General features: G+C 39.7%; 1 protein-coding gene across 3 annotated transcripts in view; it reads right to left on the reverse strand.

Annotated features, from left to right (window-relative positions):
* Positions 1-24575, reverse strand: part of LOC124259783 (serine/arginine repetitive matrix protein 2-like) — a 187645-nt gene that overhangs the window by 157386 nt on the left and 5684 nt on the right. For all 3 annotated transcript variants that reach the window (XM_046693990.1, XM_046693989.1, XM_046693991.1), the window contains exons 2-3: positions 6145-6228; positions 2998-3061 (exon numbers count right to left, since the gene is read on the reverse strand). In XM_046693990.1, the coding sequence (XP_046549946.1) occupies positions 2998-3061; positions 6145-6228 (148 nt within the window). The remainder of the gene's footprint in view (positions 1-2997; positions 3062-6144; positions 6229-24575) is intronic.

Below are 24575 nucleotides of genomic sequence, written 5' to 3' on the forward strand. Positions count from 1 at the left end.
ATCAACACTTTAACCACTAGGCTATCCCACCACCCCTGCTAATCTTGAGGATGGTTCCAGTGAAATCATCTACATTAACTTATTTTGAGACTTCAATGTGGATGCTAAGATGATTGTAGCTCCAAAACTATTACATTCTGTATTGACTTAGGATAACTGTAGCATACAATTGTTTCTAGAAAGGGGCCCTGACATATGGTGACAAGAAATCATGTAGTTATGTCTCTTGTTTATAAGCATTCCCAGGTGTTGCTACATCATGACAGGCCTTTCAGGTTAATAGGATGGGAACAGGTCAAAAGGGCCCCAAAACGGAAAAGTCAAAAGGGCCGCAAGAAAGTCAAAAGGGCCGCAAACCCCTAGTCAAAAGGGCCGCATCAAAAAGTCAAAAGGGCCGCATCAAAAAGTCAAAAGGGCCACATAAAAAGTCACTAGGGCCTCAGACTCCAAGTCAAAAGGGCCCAATATCAAAAATATTATAACATCTTTTTTTAAAAGTGTATTATAGTAAAAGGTTATACATCTACATTTCAAATATTGAAAAAAATATCTTATAAAAACAGAACTAGTATGTACATTGTATAGATGTATAACCTTTTCCTATAATACACTTTTTAAAAAAAAAAGATGTTATGATATTTTTGATATTGGGCCCTTTTGACTTAGAATCTGAGGCCCCTTTTGACTTTTTGATGCCCTTTGACTTTTGATTGACCCTTTGACTAGGGGTTCTTGGCCCTTTTGACTTTTCCGTTTTGGGGCCCATTTGTCATGCGGCCCTTTGACTAGGACCCAATAGGATCTGGGCTATCCTGCTTTCACTGCGTATGAGATTCAGAAATATTAAATTTCAAACATGTTAAAAAACAATTAAATTTACATTTCAACAAATTCCAAACATACCAAATGGGAAATAAATGCAAATGAGTGGATAAGATATTCCACACAACTGTATAAATTTTAACAGGAATTTAGAAAATGATAAGAGATGAAAGTGTTCATGCATAGGGTGAAACACTCCTGGTAATGCTAAAGATTACAAACTCAGATGGAAGAAAAACTTGGAAAAGTTGGACTGAGGAAAAAGAATATCCAATATTTCCACCTGAAAAGGACTGTAGAGTCTATTTTTGACAAATATAGCACAAATAAATAAAAATAAATAGTGACAATATGCCAGATATTGTTGGTCCTAAAATATAGAAGTGGACTCAGCCAACGCCATGTTTGCATGTACAACAGATTTCTCAAGATAATTAATCTTTAAGTGTACCACAAAAATAGAATTTTTATGAAATTGTTCATAATCCTGTTCAGTGATTGCATGTTTCAGTCACGAATCAATTTACAAGATGAAAAGAAATATTTTATTACAGGTCAAAATTATAAGTTGTAACATTTTCAGAGCCAATACTTAAAAAACTATTGATTTCACAGGTAAGACTTAAGAGATACACAATGCCATTTTTAGAAAGTGGTCAAATGTAACATATGTTATATTTGGGATTACACTTCCTCAGTAAAGTACAGATTCTAATACTATTTTTCTATTTTTTTACATTTTTTATTTGGTTGAGTCCCATCCAGGATTCGAACCCGCACCCTCAGAGTCAGGCACCTTGTGTGCTGGCGATTAGGTGTCTGACTCTGAGGGTTTGGGTTCAAATCCCGGATGGGACTCAACCCCCCTAAAAAAGTACTAGAATCTGTACTTTACTGAGAAAGTGTAATCCCAAATATAACATATGTTACAAGGCTTAAGAGGTTGAATTAGGAGTGATCTCAAAATCAATGACGAAATGACTTGTGGTATTTTGGTTCGAATCCTATATCAGGAAATGTTTCTGAAATGTTCATACAAGTATGACAGGTACAGGCAGATGCTTGTAAACAATTACCAGAGAAAACACAGGTTATTACAATGTTTGTACAGACATACTTCAGTGGTAAAAATCCTTATAAAGTATATACTAACCTATCTTAGCAGAGGTACAGACTGTTATACACTACATGTATATATTAACTGAACTCAGTCAGTTGGGGTACTGGTTGTTTCACACTATATATTGACCTATCCCAGTGGAGGTAAAGATTATTTGAAAGATTAAGAAAAAACTCCTCAAAGATGACACAGACTTCATGGTACCATTAGGCAAAGTTACAACAGGCACTGCATATCAACAGAGGTCATCATACCAATATCACAAGCCTCCTACAGCAAATGATGACATCACACAAGGTTTCTAAGTGCTTGTAATAAATATAAGTTTGCATAACTTGAGCGTAAGTGCTCAAAACGACAAACCACAAGAAAACTTACCCTTATTCAAATCACATGTAAGACACCTCTCAGTGGAACACATTGTCGATTTCGATTAATTTCAAGATTTTCATTTTAACCGATTTTTTTCAATTGTTTTTTTAACATATAAATGACAGGTTCAGTTGAGAACTTCCCTAGATCAACAAGTTATATGACTTGTGCAAATGTTTGCTTCACACTGGTGAGAGAGCCTTCCTTATTATCAACAGCATGCTCCAAAAGCCACAAAAATTTGCTTCTAAACAAAAAATTAAAAATCAACAAAATGAGATTATTGAATTAAGCCCGGTGTGAGAGCACACAGATTGGGTTTCTGGTTGGTAGTGTTGCCTGCAAAGACTGGCGCCAGTGGGGCCATATGACAGATATGGTCACTTGTGATTCACATAATCGCATGTAGCTGCTACTGTTTGAGAACACTGCGCAATGAAAGATCAATAGACGACACACATTTCCTGGTCAGCCGAGCCCGCTGTACTAACATCAAAGAGAAGGGGATGTCAATTACAAACCTGAAACTTTCATACCAACCTGCTCCAATTTCAGACCTGCCTGCCACAACAAGCTACAACTTCATGAATAGAGTGTTAATTGAACCTACACAGAACAACAAAAGCATCAGAACACCTCCAATGGCCCTGTAGGAAGAAAAGACAAAAATGTTAAAAACTTACCAAATTTGACTCAGCACTTGCAATGGTAATCCAGATTTAAGAAACACATCCCTTGCTCTTTCAGCTGAAACATCAAAGATGTGTTGTTCATAACTAATATTATACACTGGAACATTAAAGAAATGTTTTGCATGCCAAATGTTATACAACAGAACATAAAAGATATGTTGTTATAACGAATGTTATACAATGGAACATGAAAGATATGTTGTATATAACTAATGTTATACATTGGAACATTAAAAATATGTTATTTATACCTAATGTTATGATAGATATAATGGACAAATGGTACATTTACCACATACAATATTGGTCATGTTGGAAATTGTTCACGACATTTATGCATCATTTTATTCTCTTCTCTATTTCATCACATGTTTTGTTACATCAACCATGAAACAATTATATGAGGAATTTATTCTACAGCACTTCCTGATAATTAACAAAATTCCACTTTTTGTAAATTCATTCCACCAAAAATTCAAACCTACTAAACAACATAAGATGCAGTAAATATGTGGCTATTTTGCTCAGTTTGCAAATTAGCAGAATGAAATTATTCCATCTAGGTTATCTTGGCCTGGGAGATTACGAATGTTATTGATTATTCATTATCGCCATATCCATGACAGCAATATGTTGCGCTGACCCTGACAGCTATGTACAAGGTGGGGAGGAAACAGCTGTAGCAGCATACCTCGTCACACACTCCACCGACAGCTGTCAGTCATTATGTAATGTACACACAGCTCCTTAGTATGTACTCTCATTATCGGAAGGTCTGGCTGCAGTGTTGAGGGACAGTTTCTCAGACTTGGGTTCTCAGATGGTGTCCTCTATCACACATTCTGGGAAGGTCTGATTGTAGTGTTAGACTTGGGTTCTCAGATGGTGTCCTCTACCACACATTCTGGGAAGGTCTGGTTGCAGTGTTGAGGGACAGTTTCTCAGACTTGGGTTCTCAGATGGTGTCCTCTACCACACATTCTGGGAAGGTCTGGTTGCAGTGTTGAGGGACAGTTTCTCAGACTTGGGTTCTCAGATGGTGTCCTCTACCACACATTCTGGGAAGGTCTGGTTGCAGTGTTGAGGGACAGTTTCTCAGACTTGGGTTCTCAGATGGTGTCCTCTACCACACATTCTGGGAAGGTCTGGTTGCAGTGTTGAGGGACAGTTTCTCAGATAGTGACTTGGGGGTTCTCAGATGGGGTGTGGTGTCCTCTACCACACATTCTGGAAAGGCCTGGTTGCAGTGTTGAGGGACAGGACTTGGGTTCTCAGATAGTGTCTGGTTGCAGTGTTGAGGGACAGTTTCTCTGACTTGGGTTGTCAGATGGTGTCCTCTACCACACATTCTGGGAAGGTCTGGTTGCAGTGTTGAGGGACAGTTTCTCTGACTTGGGTTGTCAGATGGTGTCCTCTACTACACATTCTGGGAAGTGCTCTGGAAAGGCCTGGTTGCAGTGTTGAGGGACAGTTTCTCTGCCTTGGGTTGTCATGTCCTCTACCACACATTCTGGGAAGGTCTGGTTGCAGTGTTGAGGGACAGTTTCTCACTTGGGTTGCTGTACATTCTGGGAAGCTCTAAACAGTCGTGCCGAATGACAGTTTTTCAGGCTTAAATCTGTTTCTCAGATAGTGTCCTCTACCACACATTCTGAGAAGCTATCAAAAGTAGTGTTGAAAGACAGCTTCTCAGAGTTCCATGTTTGCACATGAAAGAACTGCCAAAGAAAGCCCTACAAATTTCAAAATACACTAAATTAACATTATAGCAACTCAGAGGGACAATTAATGCTAGTTTGTTACTGCTGTAGTTTGACAAAGACTATACAGCAAGGGTTTGTTATATCCATCAGTGTATTCGTTATAAACGTAGTAATTTAACAGTAATACTTTTGCTATGCATAAATCCCCTCCCAGCTGAGTTGACACCTAGCCTACTGTGGCTGTGGGGGAAACATCACCTCTCCACTGCAATTAGATATTCCAGGTGTGGGTCACACATGAAAAAGATTACATAATGTCTTCCGAATGTTACACTTGAACTGTGGCAGTGTTGCTGTGGATCAGTAACAATCACAGAACAGGACTTACCACATGACAATATTGAGGGGAAACTTAACTACGATATACGACATTCAGTATCATGTCACTGGCGTACACAAGAGGACTGTACAGGTACAGGGACATCTGTTCACGTTAAGGACATTGATTGCAATTTCTTTTGAAAACTCCTTAAAATTGTTCAAAACAATAATTTTTCCAAACATGTTTTACCAAAACATCAATTATTTGTTGCCCTAAACTCATACACTCAGTCCACCTCAGATAATCGGGTTCATATCTTAGCAGCCATTGTGACCTTCAGGAGATTGCAGACCTGTTACAATACGGATGTTCTATATCAGTGTTGAATCATTGTGTTGAACCAGTGGCTGAGTTAATGACTTGGGCTGCATCTAGTGGTCAGTATTTGTCTGCTGCAGGATACTGCCAGCATTGCACAGAATCTAACATTTAGGGTAAGAACACACACAAACACAGCCAGTCTCCATCAGAGTGTTTATCATCACCACATGGTCCCCATCCTTGTACTGCCTCCAAACATTGCCATGGACCACTCACTATTCCATTATTCCTCATGCTTTAAGAAGCAGCGGGGGTGGGGTGGCCTAATGGTTAAAGTGTCTGCTCATCAAGCTGAATACTCTGGTTCGATTCCCAACATGGGAATAATGTGAGAAGCCCATTTCTTGTGTTCCCCGCAGTGATATTGCTGGAATATTACTAACATCGACGTAAAACCATACTCACTCACTCACTCAGTTGTGTGATAATGTACCAACAACATCTGTGTCTACTTGGCTCTAGCATCAGTTTTACTACAGTTAATGTTAGTATGGACTATCATCATTCTGTATGACGGCCCAAATAACATTTTACTGGACTCAGATTTTAGAAATGTTAAAATTTCAGACTGTAAAGCTGTCCATTGCCAGAGGAACATCCTATCACATCCCACGGCTGTGCAGTACCCACCATGGCCTGCAGTGGGGAGGGTGATGTTAAACACCACAAGGTGTGTTCCTCAAGGAAAGAGTTACCATGGAGAGCATGAAGTGTTTTTGAGCTGTCACATACCTGTCAGGTAGCCATCCAGGGGTCCCTGGCTGTAGAACAGTGTTTCATGTTGGATGCGTTCTTCTGGCGTGATCTTCGACCACTCTGAAACAGGAACAGACATTGTAGAAAGTTCTGTCACCACAATTAACTATTGTAATATTTTAGTTCAGAATTTACAAGGTTCTTTTCACAGCTTTTCATTTATGAACTTACTTATGGTTAAAATGCCCAGAACTGAGTTTGGTGAAAATGATGAACAGACCCACGTAGTCCAGTGTTCATGGTAAATGAGGAAATGTTTTTTTCAGGGCTCAATGACCTACATCCCCTGACTATACGAAACCATAATAACTAATTCATTGATGGTCACACTGGTCACAGTTTAAAGTGAACTATTCTGAAACCATGGTTATCTGTGGTGCTGAGATAATCCACTAAGATTAAAAACTTCCCCAGAGTAGTGTTCTCTAAAGGCACTATATCACACCACATTTCTCTAAAAATAGATAATGCATTTCTCTCAATAATACTAACAGCCTTCAGGGAAGCTACCAAATATTTTATTCCCAAAACAATTACATATTTAGATTACAATATTGAATTAAAAAGTTCTAATGAATTAATGCTATGTTGCATTAAACCGAACCTCATGCCCTCTACCGGCCAAACATTATTTCAAGCGAACTCCATAGAGTTATGTCCCTTGGTGCACTCTTTACAAATATAATACTCACAACTTGTGATTAAAACCAGTTCGGCAAACACCAACAATAAAGCGTGCGACAGTTTTCAATGTACGGAGCAATTGTTTACATTCCATATATGGCAAGTGTTCTCTGTTGGGAAGCTCTTCACCTCGAAGTTTCAATTATCGATTTCAGGCAAGCTGTAGGGGATAATAAGTCTTTTATTACATTAATGGGAAACTAAAGTGCCTCAATATATATAATATAGGCCAAAATATGGTCGAAAATGTGTGACATTGTGCCTTTAAATTTCTGTCATAATAACTACAAACAGATTCATCCATGTTTATCACAGTATCTTCTGAACATGCAAATAAATGACCACTACACATGCTATGGCGGTGATCACATAATGAAATGCACATGCAAACAACTGTCATACAACACATGAAAAGCACATGCAGACAACTGTCACACAACATATGAAAAGCACATGCAGACAACTGTCACACAACACATGAAAAGCGCATGCAGACAACTGTCACACAACACATGAAAAGCACATGCAGACAACTGTCACACAAAACATGAAAAGCACATGCAGACAACTGTCACACAACATATGAAAAGCGCATGCAGACAACTGACACACAAAACATGAAAAGCACATGCAGACAACTGTCACAAAACATGAAAAGCGCATGCAGACAACTGTCACACAACATATGAAAAGCGGATGCAGACAACTGTCACACAACATGAAAAGCACATGCAGACAACTGTCACACAACATATGAAAAGCGCATGCAGACAACTGACACACAAAACATGAAAAGCACATGCAGACAACTGTCACACAACACATGAAAAGCACATGCAGACAACTGTCACACAACACATGAAAAGCACATGCAGACAACTGTCACACAACACATGAAAAGCACATGCAGACAACTGTCACACAACATATGAAAAGCACATGCAGACAACTGTCACACAACACATGAAAAGCACATGCAGACAACTGTCACACAACACATGAAAGCACATGCAGACAACTGTCACACAAAAACATGAAAAGCGCATGCAGACAACTGTCACACAACATATGAAAAGCATGCAGACAACTGACACACAAACATGAAAAGCATGCAGACAACTGTCACAAAACATGAAAAGCGCATGCAGACAACTGTCACACAACATATGAAAAGCGGATGCAGACAACTGTCACACAACATGAAAAGCACATGCAGACAACTGTCACACAACATATGAAAAGCATGCAGACAACTGACACACAAAACATGAAAAGCACATGCAGACAACTGTCACACAACTCATGAAAGCACATGCAGACAACTGTCACACAACAACATGAAAAGCGCATGCAGACAACTGTCACTAACAACATATGAAAAGCGCATGCAGACAACTGACACACAAAACATGAAAAGCGCATGCAGACAACTGTCACAAAACATGAAAAGCGCATGCAGACAACTGTCACACAACATATGAAAAGCTGGATGCAGACGACAACACACAACATGAAAAGCACATGCAGACAACTGTCACACAACATATGAAAAGCGCATGCAGACAACTGTCACACAACACATGAAAAGCACATGCAGACAACTGTCACACAACTCATGAAAAGCACATGCAGACAACTGTCACACAACACATGAAAAGCACATGCAGACAACTGACACACAACATATGAAAAGCACATGCAGACAACTGTCACACAACACATGAAAGGCACATGCAGACAACTGTCACACAATGCATGAAAAGCACATGCAGACAACTGTCACACAACACATGAAAAGCACATGCAGACAACTGACATGCAGACAACTGTCACACAACATATGAAAAGTACATGCAGACAACTGTCACACAACGCATGAAAAGCACAAACCACACGAAAACCTATTTGCTCAGCTATTTTTATTCACCTTTGCTAATTCCCTAAGTTCTGTACTAGGTATCTCAGCTAATATTTCTCACCCCCATTGATTGAAATAAAGTTCAAGTGCAAGTCTTGGAATCCATGATCAAAGAAACCCCTGTAGTGAAATGTATGGCGTCTACAGCAATATTGACCAGCACCTTCTTCAGTAAGACATGACAGTGCCCTGTTTAGAGATGATGTACCTGAAGTACCCAGCATAATAACAGTTGAAGGCTGCCTGGACAAACATCAGTTTCTATATACATCCATTGTGCTCAGTCAAGTTTGTTTTCAAGATGCTTGTTCGTGCTCTGGTGATTTTAACAAAAGAAATGTATGTGAGTGATATTTTAAAGGGTGTTATGAATGAAGACCTTGCATACTTGGGACATTCTACAAGGCCGCCCTGCAGGGGTGCCTTTACAAGCAGGATGGGTAGAATGTTGAATGATATCTGGGTTAGATGTAATATACACCGCACACACAATGACACAGGTTATGGGTTATACAGGGAAAGTGCTTCATTTTTTTACATTCAAGGAAGTCTATTCACATGTCATTAAATACATATATGTCATAGACCTTTTTGTCCTGATATATCTAAATTACTAAGCTAGCTGTTAATATTTACACTTAAAACTCATGGACAAAAGAGTATTTTCTTAAAAATTGTATCAATATTTTTGTCACCAAATTTATGACGAAATATTGAATTCATTCACACAATATTGTGCACATTCTTGTATATACACCAGGGGCAGAACAGATTCTCATTGCAATGCATTTTGTAAAGCATAATAAAGATACAATGTATGACCTGTGTATATCCCTATTATAGAGATGGGTATTCATTATATCATTGCTTTGTAATGCATTTTGTCAAGCATAATAAAGATACAATGTATGACCAGTGTATATCCCTATTAAAGAGATGGGTATTCATTATATCATTTTGCTTTGTAATGCATTTTGTCAAGCATAATAAAGATACCATGTATGACAAGTGTATATCCCTATTATAGAGATGGGTATTCATTATATCACTGGTTTGTAATGCATTTTGTCAAGCATAATAAAGTTAAAGAGCTTACAATGTATGGCCAGTGTATTCACGTATCCCTACTATGTAGATGGTGTTCATCATATCAACCATATGATATAATGAGGATATACAGGCAGGCAGTGTGTATATTACTGACTTTGGCATGGAATAACATACTGCCACTCACTTAATGATAAAAACATACTTCAATGAACTTCTGAGCACAAGTAAAATTCTTATGTCATAATGACCACTATTAAAACAACTTTTTCTCAATGTTACTTGTTTTGGGGGTTTGTTTGGTTGTAGTTTAACACAGTCAACAAATTCTGGATATATGATGACAATCTATGATTAACATACCGGTTGGTTGTTTAACGCCGCACCTAGCAATATTCCAGCTATATGGTGGCACTCTGTGAATATTGGAGTCTGGAACAGACAATCCAATGATCAACAGCATGAGCATCGATCTACGCATTTGGGATATGAAGACATGTGTCAACCAGAGCTAGCCTGACCACCTGATCTTGTAATTCGCCTCTTACGCCAAGAGTGGGTTACTGAAGATCAATTCTAACCCGGATCTTCACTGGTTCAACACATCGGTAGACAAGAAAAAGAAAGCGATTGATTTAACCCAGACAACCAAGTCATCAAGCCATACAAACTCAATCAACTAAATCACCTTCATCAAGGCATTGTTTGACTGGAAGCTGATGAGAACCCTGAAGAGAACACCAGATGCAGTCATACACGTGGGCCTTGGCCAGAGGAAGATATTGATGATGGGACTGTGCAGGAACAGCATGCTGCCCAGTTTTTCACCCTCCAAAGTGCCCACCCAATCCCCTTTTTATTCAACTACAGATGAAAATGGAGGATTAATCGGGATAGCTACCCCAGAAGTTTAGTAAACAGATTCAGGACAGCCTTGTCTTCTAGCTGATAATGTGCCAGTCTGTCAAGAGACTGTAGGTGGGTGGTTTGATCCAAAGATTAGAAAGAAGGACCTCTGTGGTGACAACAATGATTCAGATGGATACATTAGAAATGTCATATAGTTTACTTCAAGAGATAGAGGACAGCTGGCAATGGAATCCCAGCCGACAGTTTAGCAAGGGAAACTGGGTTCTGGGTTTGGAATGTTGCTGGGCTTCTATAATAATAAAACAGACAATAAATACAGTCCTTACCATGCTTACTCATGAATGAATAACCTTCTTTATATTCTATGCCACCATTACTCAGCTATGAAACTGTCAGACAAGATTTACAACAGTTCAGTTATATTAGGCTGACAGACTTTGGTATTCCTGACCATTGTTTCAGGACAGAAACATGTCAGCCCAGATTGTGTCTATTCTCGACCTTGTCCTTCATTGCACAACTGTGTAAACAAGCTGACAGTCACAGAACAGTATTCATGCCATTAATGCTGGGGCTATCATTGAGATGTGAAATTATAAACAACTTCATGACTGAAAAAAGTTATAATTAAAATACAACAAAATGTGGGTTTGGTTTCTACTGCTCTGGTAGCCATATGCAAAATCAGTTTTTGAACAAATCTACATTGCATCACTGAGTGCACACTGGTCAAGTTGTTCACAGCAGGTCCATGTGCTTTTCATTGTGTGTTCCCCTAAAGGTATCCATGACATGAACTCACTTGCTTTCTTTCGGGAAGATAAAGATGAATGAGTAGTTGCATGACCAACAGCAGATATGAGTTCAGTTTCTTGTTTGAAAAGCTAGGGAGATGAAAGATCACCTTGCTTGACGGTATATCCTTCTTATCCCTTGCTAAATATGTTAAGGAAAGAAAACCTTCAGGACGTTCCTAGCTGATCTGAAGTAAAACACAGATTCCCCTGCAGTATTCAGTTTGAATATTATAGTGCTATTTCCTTCCACCTCTATTCCATAAATCTATGGAAAATGTGCCTCATAAAGGCGTAAAGACGTGATAACCCCCCAACCAACTCCCCACAGCTTCTGTCCACAGTACAAGCCTGAATAAATCATCTTGTCAACAGAGATAATCCTTGTTTATAATCCCCAGTCAATATCCCATATCCTATAGCTGTTTAAAGGCATGTACATTAGATCTGTTAACAAGTCAGTTTGAGGTTGCTGTAATCTGCATTTATCTAAGAGTGTTGTGTGAATCTCAGGAAGAGACCACCTTCGTGGGTTTCATTTACACCAAAGAAGTGCATAAAGAGACTATGGAAATGCCACTGATGTTGGTAAACTGGGTTTGCTATAAAAGGTTTGAAACTTGAATCCTATTAAACCTTGATTTTTCTAACTGGGGAAAGTCACGCTGACTTTGTAGCAGCTTATCCACTCACAACTAAAGTTCTGATTGTCTCACGTTATATCATTAACTAATAAATATGCCAAAGAAAAATATATTATGATAATGATAAAAACAACAAGAATAATAATCATCAATAGTGACACTAGGTAATAAACACTGCCAATTATTATTAAAACATTCTGAAAAAACAAAACAATGCCCAGATATTTCAAAATATCTTTTCAACCAAAACAGCAACATCAGGGGAGTTCAACTTCCTCCTAACAGACAGATCCATTTTGTGATATATGTATGTCATAACATATTAGTTGTAAAGGATTGCGAAGAGGTACCTTCTCCAGATAAAATACCAAGCCTAATGACTTCATATTACAAAAGTAGAGTAGAATTTCAGTGGAAATGCCTTATTAAGGCCCGAACAATTTAACATCTTGTTTAAGAAACATCTGATCAATATGACAGTAGTGAAGAGGCAAAATGGAAAAAAATGTAAATATTTTTTATTGAATAGTGTTATTAAATTTCCAATATATAAAATTGTTCAATGATGGTCTAAGTTCAGTATGTGAACAAATTATCCCCAAAACCATTTTCTAATAACTTATTTACACTTATACATAACTTGGAATAGGCTCATCTGCAGTTCATGAAAACAGATGGGTCCTGTCTGATTTACATGTTGCTCATTTTACTTGTTTGAGAGTTAAACACCAACAATTTGCTGTAGAAAAACCAAAGGTGACTGGCCATTTCTTTGTGCTTTCCAAACTGACTGTGAATACTTTGAGACATCATGCTTGATCTTTATCATTAGGTGTCCCCACCCACACAGGTACAGCAATACAGTGGACACTTGAAAGCCACTAAAATGTCCACTCCCTCTGCTGCTGTCAACACAATACACCTACCTGAATGGAAGATATCATTTTTTTCACAGTGGAATGTTTGTAGGGCCACATAGACTTAAGAAGACTCCTCAACCATTATGAACCAAGTGTGGACTGGCTTGGAACAAATTGAAAGCGATTATTCTTGCAGGTGATGGTCGAAAGTGTAGTGATGTGTGTTTACTTTTCAGCACAATAACCAAGACTGAAGATGAAAGCAATATGTGTTGGTATCTTGGCCATTCAGATAATTCATACATAAGATGATGTATAAGAAATAGGTGTGGTTATATATGTTCTGTGCGAAAATATGTCCATATGTATGGAGGCAAGACTGAGGTGCTGACGCAGACTGAGTGGTGGAGTGGCATTCTGTCAAATGGATATAAACTTAATAACTACAAACACAGGTAAAGACTTCATCACCATACCATATGTGGTAAAGGGTCTTACAAATTGTTTTTAGAGATCGCTGTGAACAGAATAGGGAAGATAGGACAACCTTGAGGTACCCCTGTTTCAATGAACTGTTCTGCTACACCTGGGCCCTGTTTCACAAAGCTCTCGTAAGCCTAAGATCTCGTAACTGTTCTCGTAGCATTTGTACCTCCTATACTGTAACATAGGACGTATGAATGCTACGAGAAAAGTTACGAGATCTTAGGCTTAAGAGAGCTTTGTGAAACAGGGCCCAGGTACTGTTCTGGGTGACATTAACTGAGGAATGACTTCAGTAATGACATAATCCCTGTGATCAAGTGTCCAGTGTCAGTAGTCTGGCTTTGCCACCATCTGTGCTCATGTTATGCAACATGAGACACCAAGGTGGCTCCTCCCTGGGGCACTCACCTATCAGTTACACCTCACGCTCACCTATCAGTTACACCTCATGCTCACCTATCAGTTACACCTCACGCTCACCTATCAGTTACACCTCACGCTCACCTATCAGTTACACCTCACGCTCACCTATCAGTTACACCTCACACTCACCTATCAGTTACACCTCACTCTCACCTATCAGTTACACCTCACACTCACCTATCAGTTACACTCTCATCAGTTACACCTCACCTATCAGTTACACCTCACGCTCACCTATCAGTTACACCTCACACTCACCTATCAGTTACACCTCACACTCACCTATCAGTTACACCTCACACTCACCTATCAGTTACACCTCACACTCACCTATCAGTTACACCTCACACTCACCTATCAGTTACACCTCACACTCACCTATCAGTTACACCTCACACTCACCTGTCAGTTACACCTCACACTCACCTATCAGTTACACCTCACACTCACCTATCAGTTACACCTCACACTCACCTGTCAGTTTCACTCTCACCTATCAGTTACACCTCACACTCACCTATCAGTTACACCTCACACTCATCTATCAGTTACACCTAACGCTCATCTATCAGTTACACCTAACACACTCATCTATCAGTTACACCTCACACTCACCTCAGTTACACCTCACACTCACCTATCAGTTACACCTCACACTCACCTATCAGTTACACCTCACACTCACCTGTCAGTTACACCTCACACTCACCTATCAGTTCAGTTACACCCTCAGTTACACACTCACCTATCAGTTACACCTCACACTCACCTATCAGTTACACCTCACACTCACCTATCAGTTACACCTCACACTCACCTATCAGTTACACCTCACACTCACCTGTCAGTTACACCTCACACTCACCTATCAGTTACACCTCACACTCACCTATCAGTTACACCTCACACTCACCTATCAGTTACACCTCACACTCACCTATCAGTTACACCTCACACTCACTCACCTACACCTCACACTCACCTATCAGTTACACCTCACACTCACCTATCAGTTACACCTCACACTCACCTGTCAGTTACACCACACACCTCACAGCCTGACAGAAACTCAGTGGTACCTAGGATCCCTCCACCAGAGTTGGTGGCTGCAGGTTCTGGCATCCTCACACACTGATGACTCTACTGTCAGTGGCTTAAGACAGGACATTAGCATAAATAATATAATCTCTTTACTGTAGGCAGATACACTGTCTACTACTAGATGATGCTTTTCAGTATTAGAGCCTCCTGTCTGGAGAGTGGCAATGCATGGTCTCCATTTCACACTCACATTTGATAAGCACATGTATGTTTACAGTCAGTGCCAGTGTGCCTTATGCCTGGGGTTTTCTGATGGTTAAGTCAATACAACTTTTCAGAAGAACTTTGGCTCTCATGATGTAACTCCCCTTGTACATATAACACTTTGTCCCACCATACACCTCTACAACCCCAACCCATCTGCTACTGGCTCAATACCTAACCATACCCAACTTCTCCACAACCCACTCTGCTACTGGCCCAAGATCTAGTCCTACCCATCGTCTCCACAACCCACTCTGCTACTGGCCCAAGATCTAGTCCTAGCCATCGTCTCCACAACCCACTCTGCTACTGGCACAAGATCTAGTCCTACCCATCGTCTCCACAACCCACTCTGCTACTGGCACAAGATCTAGTCCTACCCGTCGACTCCACAACCCACTCTGCTACTGGCACAAGATCTAGTCCTACCCATCGTCTCCACAACCCACTCTGCTACTGGTGCAACTCCACAACCCACTCTGCTACTGGCTTAACACTTTGGCCGTCCATATTTTTTTCTGTTTCTCATCTCCCGACCGACCCAAATTTTCCTTCCTACAAAATAAATAAGGAACAAAATATATTTTATTTTATTTTACAAAATGCTGGACGGTCAAACCTTAAACTGACAGCGCATGTCTTATGCGCGATGGGAGCTGTTCTTGTAACTAAACACTTAGAGCCAGTTAACCAGTATAGCCTTCACCATCACCATTAACGTTCACGCTGGTGCATATGGACAGTATATGTCTTTTCCCTTGACCGATGATATATCAAGTGTGATATCCTGAAATATTTGTTATGTGATTCCATGATACACCGGGGATAGCCATCACTGCTTATATTGCATTAATGAATCGCAAAATGGCCATTCGAAGCTAGGCGGTGGAATCAGCTGATCGTTTTCAGGTCATATTTTGTGATTTTGTTGACGTTTTGCAATCGGTAATTCAAATCTGGCACTAGATGTCTGAATATCACACTTTTAAGCCTGCAGTGTATGTTTGCATGTGTACTGAAATCTAAATCGTATTACGCCGATTAGGCTACATTCATGTCATTCAGTATGGTCGGAAGCTGATATTGTGCGCGAAATGTGAAAACATTGTTATGCAACGTGTGAATTTCGATGTGAATTTTATCTGATATTTTTGTATGATGGTGCGTGTGTACTTTAATATTAAATTACACATGCATGACTTTATTCAGTCATTGTACAAAAGTATTATCTGTTAAATTTGTAAAAAAAATAAATAATGCATACACATATCTACATGGAATTTATGTCATCAAAAACATATTTGATTTTAAACACATTTTCTATGTTAATTCCTAACAGACACAGACATAACACTAAAGTTTCCTTCAGAACCGTTGAATGAAAATCAGAATATAAAGCTATAACTAGATAGTATATGGTCTGTCACGTGAAATATTTTATCAACATAGTGTTAGTAAAACAAGAAGATACATATGTCATTCTATACACACATAATTCTATCATACACATCCTCTTGGGTGGTCAGAATGATCTGTTGTTTGTTGAGACAAACCTCTGTAAATGAGTACTTATGTTTAGAGGTTGAATGGTGTTAAACTTTTGTAAGAAATGGACCAATGAATTAACATATATAATGACCCACAGCACTGACTGATGGGCACATTTTATAAGGGCTAAATCTTTTATTTCAAACTCTGATGACTGGTATTTATGCTGCAACCGACTAATTGGATAATAGGTGTATGGTACATTAAGTATGCATCAGAAACAGTGTCAGAATTCAAAAACAAAATGAAATATGTGAAGAACTGCTGTTGAAAACGTACTATACATGTTTATCATTAAAGGTTACATTCTACACAGAATTTCTTCCAATGTCAGGGATGTGTAAAAATCACAACTTTGCGATAAAGGTCTTCCAGGGGATACAGGTTCGTTGGTTGGAGGTGTATTTACGATTCTTTTTACATTGAGGTCAGTGGTAGTATGAGAACTATTTGTTAAATTTGAATGCGGCAATAGTTGAAGAATTGCCGTTGGAAATAACATAAGGGCTGATATATAAAGTGAGTTTACATTATTTCATAGATGCTATGACACCCAAGACTTACACTGTCTCGTGTTCTGTCGTAGGAAATGCCGTGACAATATACCGATTTTTCATGGCATTTTCCCGTTATCTTCTATCGTGTCAATTCGTATTGCGCTTGGAAATTAAAGAAACTGTGGACCTGCAACCAGTGAACTACCAGTGGACGACAGCCTTTGACCTGTGGCCAAAAAACCTACAAAAAGGGATAAATCTCTCCAAAAATAAAGAAAGTGCCAGTTTTGAAGAAATGACTGCGTTGTATTCTGATCAAATGTGACATTTAAAGAGGCTCTATTAAAAGTTTGTAGCATAATTATTCCATATAGTTTCCTTATGTTTAATGATATATGAACTGTTTAAATTTGAGAAAAAAGGATTCTCACAATAACAAAAGCCTCGTTTTATGGTCTGGGTACTGTAGGAGGGTCATTTTCTGTCACCAGCTTGAAAAGCCCTACCCAAGGTCTCCAGAACCCACTCTGCTCCTGGCCCAACACCTAGCCCTACCCAAGGTCTCCAGAACCCACTCTGCTCCTGGCCCAAGATCTAGCCCTACCCAAGGTCTCCACAACCCACTCTGCTCCTGGCCCAACATCTAGCCCTACCCAAGGTCTCCACAACCCACTCTGCTCCTGGCCCAACACCTAGCCCTACCCAAGGTCTCCACAACCCACTCTGCTCCTGGCCCAACATCTAGCCCTACACAAGGTCTCCACAACCCACTCTGCTCCTGGCTCAAGATCTAGTCCTACCCAAGGTCTCCACAACCCACTCTGCTCCTGGCCCAAGATCTAGCCCTACCCAAGGTCTCCACAACCCACTCTGCTTCTGGCCCAACATCTAGCCCTACACAAGGTCTCCACAACCCACTCTGCTACTGGCCCAACATCTAGCCCTACCAAGGTCTCCACAACCCAGGTCTCCACAAGGTCTCCACAACCCACTCTGCTACTGGCCCAACATCTAGCCCTACCCAAGGTCTCCACACCCATTCCCACTCTCCCACTGCTCCTGGCCCAACATCTAGCCCAAGGTCTCCACAATCCACTCTGCTCTACTGGCCCCCAACATCTAGCCCTACCCAAGGTCTCCACAACCCACTCTTCTGCTACTGGCCCAACACCTAGCCCCCTACCCTACCCAAGGTCTCCACAACCCACTCTGCTCCTGGCCCAACATCTAGCCCTACCCAAGGTCTCCACAACCCACTCTGCTCCTGGCCCAACATCTAGCCCTACCCAACATCTCCACAACTCACTCTGCTACTGGCCCAACACTTAGGCCTACCCAAGGTCTCCACAACCCACTCTGCTACTGGCCCAACATCTAGCTCCTACCCAAGGTCTCCACAACCCACTCTGCTTCTGGCCCAACATCTAGCCCTACACAAGGTCTCCACAACCCACTCTGCTCCTGGCCCAGATCTAGTCCTACCCAAGGTCTCCACAACCCACTCTGCTCCTGGCCCAACATCTAGCCCTACCCAAGGTCTCCACAACCCACTCTGCTACTGGCCCAACATCTAGCCCTACCCAAGGTCTCCACAATCCACTCTGCTACTGGCCCAACATCTAGCCCTACCCAAGGTCTCCCACAACCCACTCTGCTACTGGCCCAACATCTAGCCCTACCCAAGGTCTCCACAACCCACTCTGCTACTGGCCCAACACCTAGCCCTACCCAAGGTCTCCACAACCCACTCTGCTACTGGCCCAACACCTAGCCCTACCCAAGGTCTCCACAACCCACTCTGCTCCTGGCCCAACATCTAGCCCTACCCAAGGTCTCCACAATCCCACTCTGCTACTGGCCCAACATCTAGCCCTACCCAAGGTCTCCACAACCCACTCTGCTCCTGGTCTCCACAGCCCTACCCAACTGGCCCAACATCTAGCCCTACCCAAGGGCCACAACCCATTCTGCTACTGGCACCTAGCCCTGCCCAAGGTCTCCACAGCCCACCTGGCCCAACATCACTCTCCACAACTCACTCTGCTACTGGCCCAACACTTAGGCCTACCCAAGGTCTCCACAACCCACTCTGCTACTGGCCCAACACCTAGCCCTACCCAAGGTCTCCACAACCCACTCTGCTCCTGGCCCAACACCTAACCCCCACCTTCACCAGCCACTGGTCAACACTGACCCCTCGGACATGTGGACACAGTCAGCGAACCAAACAAGGACCCAGCCAAACATCGGCCTGACACATCCCTGTGTGTGTAAACCAAGGTAAGAAAACAAAGTAACCTTTAACAATTGTTTTGAGTCTGAACACAAACACACTAAGGTCCATTTAAAACTGTCCATTTTGTTTGAGACACCAACTGTGTGAACTGTCATTGCCAAAGCACACCATAGAGATATCACCCATCAATCAACAGGAACTGACTCATCATCCACTAAGTCCGGTCTGTATCAGAATCTCTGCCCTGTTCTCATGATAATTCTCTACATGAACATTTCAACAAAAGATACATTCATAACAAATCCCATATTCCAAACTAACAAAGGGAAAAATTAATCCTGTTTTTTTTACGTTGTCCCATTCTACCTGTTAGAATTGGTTTTAGCAACACATGCTTGTCGTAAGAGGAACTAAGGAAATCAGGTGGTCAGGCTCGCTGACTTGGTTGATGCATGTCATCGTATCATCCTTGTTGCATCGATTGATGTTCATGATGTCTGGTCCAGGCTCAATTATGAATTATTCACAGACTGAAATATGACGGAGTGAAGTGATAAACAACAAATAAACAAACGAACAATGTGCAACTCACTGTGATGAAACATCATTTTCATGGCACAAAAAGTGAAGAAACATGAATCAAAACAGACTCTTTTGAAAAGAAAGACTGTGAAGAGATCCTTTCACATTTCAGGCCATAAAAGAATCACCATTCATTATCATTACACTGACAACCATTTTTCTGGCACAACCCAAAGGAGAATCAAACAGGATATCTGAATATGTTAAGGCAGTTGCAGGGTAAAATGTCCTCAGTTAATACACCATGAATACATTCTTTGCAATGTATAAGCAGATGTATATGAATGAACATAAATTATATGTGTATAGCACAACCAAGGATTTCTCTGGACCTACTTACAGGCTGATAATCAGCTCCAAGTCCCAGTATATGTTAATATATGTCCCAAACAGCTACTTTCATGTCCTTTCAGAAAACACTGCATGCCATTGATGACAGAACAAGTAACTTGGAACATATTGCCAGGCTTAGTATCACTGCATTGAGTGAGCGAGTATGGTTTTATGCCACTTTTAGCAATATTCCGCTTTTAGCAATATCACGGCTGGGGACACCAGAAATGGGCTTCACACATTGTACCCATGTGGGGAATCACTGCATTGAATGCAGTATTAAGTACAATGTTAAAATAGGCCAGCCTCTAAATTTCAGAAGCCTAATAATAAATCCTATATTTTTTAAATCAATTTTTGTTGTTGTTCTATGTTTGATCATCATTCTAAGTTGTCAATAGTAAAACAGTACGGCTGATATCGGTCAAGGTCGCCATCGCTAATAGAGATTGATAAAATTGCTCTAGGTTCGATCATCATTCAAAATATGTTCAGGCAACATGACCTATCTCAGGCATAATCAGCTAGGATGTGTTTCTGTGGCATTTCCGCATCAAAATATTAATTGCCGCTGACAGAAATTTGGGTTGCGTCCTGTGGACACAAAATAGTTGAAATGCCTCATAAAAAAAATACAAGTGAGCGGCCTAAGTAAATATAATGCAATAAATATTGTTATCGATCGCCGCAATCGCACAAAAGACCTTTAAGTGAACCTGAGTTTTAATCCAAGTGCAATAATATCCTTGATTGGTTGTTGTAATAAGTTCAGCCAATGAAAACGTGTGTTTCTAAAAATCTTTCATTTGGCAACTTTTGGTTTCGGTTTTCGTTCAAGATCATCAATCATAATGTCTCAGAAAAAAAATTACAAGCTTATTAAAACAGTCTATTAACATACAAATTAAGTAAATACATTTAGCTGAAAACTTCAAACACCCAAATCTAAGAGGGGACCCTCCTATCAAGCATTGGGTCCATCCAAATTTAACCAGCCGACTAAAAAAACATTCCTAGGTTTATCCCTGCTATCGTGACAAATGAGTATGGAAGTGAGGTGAAGTACTGATACACGTGTATGTGAGGGTACACTATCACTACAGCTGATGACATGTTTTCAGTCTAAGTCAGTTTGCAGCAACGAGTGGGTATAACCTAATAAATGTCTTTTCCTGCAGTGGCTTTATCAATATCACTGTAAGCAATCAACTAACGACCAATCAGGTGCAAATGAACAATCATCATGAGTTATGGATGAGTCAACAAGCCTGTCCATTAAGGTGACCACCCTACATTCATGAATCTACATTTCTTCTGTTGATACATGAACATATTACAGGAACCTCCAGGCTATAGGTGTCTTAAGCTATTGATCCCCTGGGATTAGGCCACTATAGCTGTTATAGATTAATTTTGCCATCAATCACATAGGATGTAAATGAAAATATTTTACATTACTGGTTCATCAGACACACCTGATTAAACGTATATGGAAAATGAACTTTGAAGATAGAAGATGGATTGACAAAAAAAAATTGTATAGGCAACACAAACTGATGATAAGAGCTGTCTTGGAATTAAGAAGCAAGCTGGATTTAATTTTATGAGTATGAATGATAAAAGTATTTGAATATTTGCAACGATTAACTAGGAATGTGATTTCTCACTACTTATATATTTTTTAATATTTTAATGAGAGTTCCTGTCAGGAAATTAACCTTAAATTAGGTCTTACAGTATTTTTTAGTTTCTTCATATTACAGTTACTTTACAAACATAAAGCCAGGATTTCACGTAAGCACAGGATCACATTTTGGCAACAAATGCTTTGAGTCAACAAGCATATCTTAAGTCCCCGGGATTAACTCCAGGATCACTGCAATAAGTATTTGCACTTCTTATAACTCAAACAAATTTGATTCAAGTCAGGACCTCAAATGTTCTTGTAACTCAAGCCAAGCCCATGAATGTCATTTCACAGAGAAATGAAGCCAGTTTGTACATTTCAAGGATCATCACGTTCTTCAGACAGAAATTGAGAAGTAGATCTTTATTTATACAGCAGTGACCTGGATTTTGAAGTGCTTTATCTAAAGCATGTACATAGAATGCTATTTGTTAATGTTAAACACTGGATAAAAAATACATATTGCCAGATATTTCATAAAAATGCTCAAAGAGAGAATTTATCTGTTGGGCAGTAACTTTTAAATCATTCCCTTTATTCTCTCAAAAATTTCAAAGAATTCCAAAGACGTAAATGTTAGCAATGTTACTTTTCAACAGACAAAGCTTATCATGTGTTTATATTTTAAAAACTAAGTCACAATTTTAAAACAAACTTGCAACAATAATAATTGCTTTAGGATGCTGTTCTTATTTTTTAATAACTGATTTGAAGTCCTACTCCGTCAGTGTACAATGCCACTATATCTGATATGTATAGAAAGTTTCATGAAGAAATATGAAGTGTTCCTGAGTAATGCTTCAGGAATGAAATGACAAAACAGAATAACCAACAGTTAATTACTTACCAGTATAGTAATTTCACAAACCAGAATATAGTCTAAATCATTGCCTAAGAGAACCTGTTTTTCTTATAAACAATGAATGAAAACCCTTGAAACTTGATCAAATATTCATATCCTCCCTCATTCCTAATTGATAAATATACTTCATAATTGATAATCATGAACCAATTAATTAGCCAGTCCAAAACCTCTCCTCAAGTCATCCATCATAACATTAAGCCTGCCAGTTCAGCTGATATCCTCGTGTTGTGCTCAACACCTTGTTACATATTCCACATAACTTCCACGCCCACCAGCGTACTTCATTCATACGTTCAATCAATCAGTCAATCACCGACTTAAGTCAAACAGCCAGCTCACCTCCTCTGGTTGTAAGATAATAAAAATATCTACCTGTGATTGTTTAGCCCTGGGGCATACATAATGTTTACAATTTTTTCCACCCGGTGATCACATGTATAAAATCTGGTTTCTTATTGTTTTGTGTTGAATGTTATGTTGAGCAGTAAATGTTACTTTTGTGTTCTGTACTGAATGTACATGTATCCAGGATGTTCTGTGCTGTATGTTACTATGATGTTCTGTGCTGTATGTTACTATGATGTTCTGTGCTGTATGTTACAATGTTACCAAAGTGTTCTGTGTTGAGTGTTACCATGATGTTCTGTACAGAATGTTACCAGGACGTTCTGTGTTGAGTGTTACCATGATGTTCTGTACAGAATGTTACCAGGATGTTCTGTGTTGAATGTTACATGATGTTCTGTGTTGAACATTAACATGTGTTCCTCTTATAATCTCCAAGAACCTAAACATGAAGAAATGGTACAAGTTCATTAGTTTAATAACGCTTTGAAATACACCACATCCACAGCATTATGCTTTATATCAGGGCAGTAGGGTAGCCTGATGGTTAACGTGACCTCCTGCTATGCCGAACTCACTCACTCACGCTTTATATCTGCAAAAAAGTCCTGATTTTTGGATTAAAAACTAAGCGCTATTGGCGTGCAAACAGAAACAAATGTGCTTATATTTTCATAAATTATCAGGGAATTTTTATTGTCATTTCCTGCACACTTGGTTATATATAGCCTCTGAGCAAGTCTAGACAAAACCCTGAGACCTATTGTACACAGATGCTCTGTTTAAAAAGTATATTAAAAAATACAACACATCTTGCCTCAAATTCAAAAGGAAGTTGGATGCTAATTAAAAAATTAATTTTATTGATCATTACTTTGTTATATATGGACGTAGATAAGATTACAAAAACATCTGTCTTTAATTGATTTAATAGATCGACAAACAAACCAATGAAAGGAACATGATGATTGGAGACAGTGACATTTCAAAAGCTACCGACATCAGTCTTGTTTTGTTTCTCGAAATAAAGTACTTACAAGATCACGACATAAAAGCGCTATTCGTAACATTAGCATATTACATATTTACAAACATTTAGTCTACACGATTTATAAACACAGTTTAAGGAAAAAGCCTGGAGGGAACAATGCAATCTCACATCCAAAAATATGACTTGGAAAAGTAGGTCATTCTCTGAATAAACATAAAATTATTTTTATTTCTGCTCAAAGTTAGGACGTGTTAGTCATAAGCTGTATGTAAGACATTGTCAGTGTACCATC

Source organism: Haliotis rubra, unplaced genomic scaffold (assembly GCF_003918875.1).
Source record: "Haliotis rubra isolate DU_JTF1 unplaced genomic scaffold, ASM391887v1 Scf737, whole genome shotgun sequence".
NCBI lineage: Eukaryota > Metazoa > Mollusca > Gastropoda > Lepetellida > Haliotidae > Haliotis > Haliotis rubra.